Source organism: Stegastes partitus, unplaced genomic scaffold (genome assembly GCF_000690725.1).
Source record: "Stegastes partitus isolate 25-593 unplaced genomic scaffold, Stegastes_partitus-1.0.2 Scaffold564, whole genome shotgun sequence".
In the NCBI taxonomy this organism is placed as follows: Eukaryota; Metazoa; Chordata; class Actinopteri; family Pomacentridae; genus Stegastes; species Stegastes partitus.
This window is the reverse complement of record NW_007578295.1, coordinates 25327-30606: the sequence shown is the minus strand read 5'-3', so window position 1 is coordinate 30606 and position 5280 is coordinate 25327. Positions and strand designations below refer to the sequence as shown.

The 5280-nt window shown below is 44.8% G+C and overlaps 1 protein-coding gene across 1 annotated transcript in view; it reads left to right on the top strand.

Annotated features, from left to right (window-relative positions):
• The first annotated feature begins 1096 nt into the window (after positions 1 to 1096).
• The window catches only part of LOC103362258 (protein-cysteine N-palmitoyltransferase porcupine-like), a 13958-nt gene continuing 9774 nt past the window's right edge, over positions 1097 to 5280 (top strand). The window contains exons 1-7 of the mRNA XM_008288560.1: positions 1097 to 1275; positions 1555 to 1705; positions 2479 to 2671; positions 3797 to 3840; positions 4082 to 4263; positions 4340 to 4470; positions 4514 to 4533. Of these exons, the coding sequence (XP_008286782.1) occupies positions 1576 to 1705; positions 2479 to 2671; positions 3797 to 3840; positions 4082 to 4263; positions 4340 to 4470; positions 4514 to 4533 (700 nt within the window). The 5' untranslated portion in view covers positions 1097 to 1275; positions 1555 to 1575. The remainder of the gene's footprint in view (positions 1276 to 1554; positions 1706 to 2478; positions 2672 to 3796; positions 3841 to 4081; positions 4264 to 4339; positions 4471 to 4513; positions 4534 to 5280) is intronic.

Genomic DNA, 5280 nt, shown 5'->3' with positions numbered 1-5280 from the left:
CAAAATTGTCACAGGGGTTTTCAACATAACGGACTTCCTGTTGGGTTTAGGACTTGGTGCTGATTGACTTTTTTGTGCGTCCTGACCTGCTACACATGCCCAGTGAATCTTGTAGCTGTAGGTGAAACGACCATCTGACAACAGTCAGTTGAATGCAAAAAACACTGTGAAAATGGACAAAATGGCCATTGATCGAAATTGGACGGGCCGCCATTTCCAAACCAGGCCTCATCTGCAGAGCATTTGAAGAACTTTTAGTCACCACGTCATGTAGTTTGTGCCTGCCAAATGGCGTGTACAACGAACCTTGCAGGAGGAGTTCGATTTTGAAAATGGCCAAAAATGGCCATTTTTGACGAAAAATGGCCTGGCATGCTCGCCGTTTTTCCAACATGGCGGATTTCCTGTTGGATTTACAGAAACATGCTGATGGACTTTTTTGTGCGTCACAAGTTGTTACACATGTGTGGCGAAGGTCATAGGTGGAGGTGAAACGTAGCCGCGATGGGACTCTGTTGAAATATTGTAGGGGGTGCAGTTGAGCCGTGTTGCATTTTAGAGCTTGGCACAGCCTGACTTTTTTGTTCGTCCTGACCAGCTCTATATGCCTATGAAATTGCGTAGCTCTAGGGCAAACGTGCTTCGGACAGGACTCCATTGAAATTTTCAAGGTGGCGCTGTGGAGCCATTTTTGCCGTGACATGTCCACATCTCTGATAGTTTCCGATTTCCGCCAGTCCTGATGTGCATGGCGATTTTGGTGACTTTTCGAGCACGTTTAAGGCCCTCAAAAACGCGTTTGATTCGGCTGAACTATAATAATAATAATAATCACGAGGGTTTCAATAGGGTCCTTGCACCGTTAGTGCTCGGACCCTAATAATAAAATGAAAAAGACTATCTGCTGTGGTAATAAAACCCAAGATGTGATGTCCCGCCAGGTTTAAGGGGTTAGTCTTTATTCTTCACTGCCAATCTGGTGATCCACAGTTCCGTCCTATAGGTGGCGGTAGTGCGCCTTAAGCGGGTGTGCCGACCGCCAATATACCAAAGAAGAAGAGCCTGCCGAAGAAAAAAGAAGGAGGAGGAGGAGCAGAGCAGCGGACACGTTATTGTCCTCCTTGTGCAGCTCAGGTTAGCATCTCTGCTACCTGAACAGCGTCCTGAGCGGCAGCAGCGCTTCGTTCCGGCTCTGCTCGTGTTCACGAGCTTAAAGCGGGATGTTTAGCGCGTAGCTTCGACTTGCTAACAGAGCTAACGACACCCACGTTAAAGGTACCGCTGAGTGTTCGGCTCGTCAGAGGCAGACCCAGTTCATGTAGTTGGAGTTTCCTGCTCACTGAATGGGGCAGGATTAGGAGGTTTCTGATACGGTTGTGTGATATAATGTAAAACTTTATATTTCCACTTTATAGCATTTTAGCAAATCAGGATCCCATGATGAGTGGTTCTGGTACAACTTGTTTATGTTTCATGCTGTCATTTACAAAGCTTGATGAAAGTTGTTCTACATTTTGTAATTGTGTGTGTGTGTGTGTGTGTGTGTGTGTGCAGCTGCAGGACTCTGCTGCAGCCATGTCCAGCCGGCTGGCCGTGTGGCAGCAGCTGGCTGAGAGCTGCGGTCTCAGTACCGTCCAGCAGGGGGTGCAGCAGGTCTGGAGGCTGCTGCTGCTCTGCCTGGTCTGCAGACTCTGCTTCAGACTGGGTGAGCTGCACTCACTGCATATTGGCAAGTAGGAACCTTCACAGAGAGACATGTCTAGCCGATTTATATATATATATATATACATATACATACATATACATACATATATACACACACATATGTGTGTATATATATGTATATACACACACACACACACACACACACACACACATATATATATAATTAAAGTTTTTATTGAACTTTTCAAAGGCTCGGTACACGGCTGTCTTAGTACATTTCTCCATACAGGATAGTATATAACTGACATTAACTCAGGCAACAGACTTCACACATTTTTGTCTCAAAAATAGCCATTAAATGCAAAAGAAAATTCATACATAATGATATCAACTAGCAAGTACATGCACAGGATGTGTACACAACCGACACACACTCCCTAAGCTGACCCGCTTCTGCACACATTGTATAGACATGTTACTGAGGTATACAGATAACAGGGAGCACAAAAACAAACCTAGTGGGGGTCCCTGTCTACTGTTATGTAGTCCCAAAACCTGTCCCAAGGGGTCGCCCTCCCCCCTGTCGTCACTACTAAACAGACATTCATAGGATGCGGTTTCAGTCGTTGCACCAACCCATTCTTTCACCTGTGGGCTTTCTGATGCCTTCCAATGTCTGTAAATGTGTGTTTGTCATCCTGCTACAGGCTACACAGATTCTACACATTTTTCAAGTCGTGAAAGAGTCTTATTCGAGAAACAAGAAGCCACTGGGCTTGAGACTGTGAATGTTATCTTGCTTGTGTTCCTTAGGTGTTGCGTCCACTGTGAAACATGTAGTGTCGGCGTTGGCTGGGATGTATGGCCTCTTCCTGTTCTTTGAGCTGCACGTGCTGTGGATGCTGCTGCTCAGCGCGCTCTGTTACTTCATCCTGCTTCTTTGCCGACACTCCAGCAGCAGAGGGATCTTCCTCTCAGCAGTCATCCTCATCTACCTCCTAATAGGGTGAGAGCACACTGCAGAAGCCTTTCAGTGAATGGAGGGGAAACAATTCTTACTCTGCTTAAATGAGTTGGTCCAGAGAGAAGGCTACCAGCCAACTGGAATACTGAACTGGAGGGACCACACTCACTTTAGCATCATTAACTGGTCGGCTGCTGCTTGTTTTGTGACCCTCGTGGTTCATTTTTACACACTGCTGTGGAATATTCATGTATGAAACACAAGGTCGTTTACATTGACAAGGTAATCTATGCAGTTCCTTTGACACTGGAGGGCTTTAGTGACAACACGTCTGATGCAGATGGACCTGAGGTTGCTGCTGAGGAGGAGCTGGGATTTGTGCCAATCATGAATCATCTAATTTATAAGCAGAACCAAAGGATGAAAATGGCATAATGAATCAGAGCACATGTCAAACGGCATTTGTTTTGAAATGCACAACAGCAAAAATATGACTTATTGTTCGTCACTTATTGTTTAATTGACATTGTCAGAGAAGACATGATGAGAGACTCTGATCTGGTTACTTCAGTTGCTTTAACTTTACTAAATTAAAAACACTTTTCTTCCTGTCACAACACTTACAATAAGACATTTTTTCTGTGGATACTTAATGAAAATATTTTAGGACATTATTGAAAATACCAGGCTGCAGGTGTCTCAGTGGTCAGCACCGTGGCCTCACAGCTAGAAGGTCGCCGGTTGGCGTCCCGGTGAGGACACCCGGGATCTTCCTGCGTGGAGTCTCCATGTTCTCCCCGTGCAGCGTGGGTTCTCTCCGGGTTCTCCGGCTTCCTCCCACAGTCCAGAAACATGTTGAGGTTAATTGGTGATTGTAAATTGTCCGTAGGTGTGAATGTGAGTGTGCTTGGTTGTCTGTCTCTAAGTGTAGCCCTGTGATAGACTGGTTACCTGTCCAGGTGAACCTGCCTTCACCCTGAGTCAGCTGGGATAGGCTCCGCCCCCCATGACCCTAGTGAGCACTAAGCGGTGTATAATGGATGGATGATTACCAGTTATTTTGTGCTTTTTTCTCCAATAATTCATTCCTGTGTTGTTCTTTAAACCCTCGATGTTCTGATGTAGAATTCAAGTCTTTTGATGTCATTTCAAACCTCTTCATTTCAGAGAGTTGCATTTAATCGACATGGTGACCTGGCATAAAATCAGAGGTAACTATGAAGTCATTTTTTAAAATTGTGTTTGTATTTTTTTCTTGTGAGTTCCTCCTGTTGATGCTACACGTTTGCCCAAGTTGTCATCATGTAAGTCAGCTTTAGCATAAAGACTTGGTTCAGGGTGAGGATAGAAGCAGCGCTACTGATTAGGATAAGGATTGGTCTTCCTGAAGTTCCTATAAGTCAAAGTGATGTCTTCTGAAGTGATGGAAACATTGTGTTTGTGTGTGGCCAGGCTCTCAGATGGTGGTGGCCATGAAGGCCATCTCTCTGGCCTTTGACCTGGACAGAGGAGTGGTGGGCCCCCTGCCCTCCCCTGCTGAGTTCCTGGGCTATGCTCTGTTTGTGGGCACCGTTGTCTTTGGCCCTTGGATCAGCTTCTCTAGTTATAAAAACGCTGTTGAAGGCACAAAACTGGTGAGTAGTGAGCAGCTGTAGCTTCTTCTTTGTTCATGTGCGGTGCTGTGGTGGTAACCAGATGTTTGCTCCTCAGAGCTGGCTGTGGCTGTACACTTCCTCCCTGAGCCTCCTGAAGAGTCAGGCCTGTCTGCTGGTCTCCACCTGCATGGCTCCCTACCTTTTCCCTTTGTTCATCCCAATCCATGGAAACTCGGTCACACAGAAGTAAGAGATATTTTCATTTAAGGCTTTGTTCTAACCTCGGCAGCCTGGACGACAGCTTTGATAGTACGCTGCTTTGACAATATACTGTCTCTTTCTTTTCCTGCTTCCAAGATACATTTGAGAAAGGTAAGGCCAAACTCAAGTTTGAAAACATTTCTTTTCCTCAGTAATTGGCCAACTTGATCAGTTGTTCATGAACTGTTAAACATGCAGTAGTCATTTTTTAGGTAATAGAACCGTTTCTAACACACCAACATCAGACACGGGTACATTAGGAAATGCCATTCAAGTAAGTAGACACCATGATATCTGACTTCTAAATCAACTAATGCAATACAGTGCCTTCATTTAAAAATGTCTGTTGCTATTCAGCAGTTTGTCCAACAGAATGTAGGGTATTAAACACACAACTTGAAGCCTTCATTAGAGTGCATAACTTAGAGCAGACTTGATGTACTGGACACATCCAACAGTTAACACTAGAAATGCCAAGGGCTCAGCTTTACCCCCCTGCATCTTTATAATCCATGTTAGGCTGTCAAAATAAAATCCCTCGATTTCTCACTTCCTGACTTTTCTCAAAAGTGAGAAAATGTATCATCTCATGAATTATGGGGGGTTTTGGATGAAAAGAAAAGAGAAAAAAATCATTTATACCTCAAACCGTGGTGTAGATATATAGACTAGATAACTACAGCCGTGACTCGATAATCCGACACTAAATGTAAAACTTTCTGTTATGTCGGATAGCAAGGCTGTCGGATTGTCCAGACGGAGGTCCAGATACAAGGAGGGCTTGATGCTGGAAGG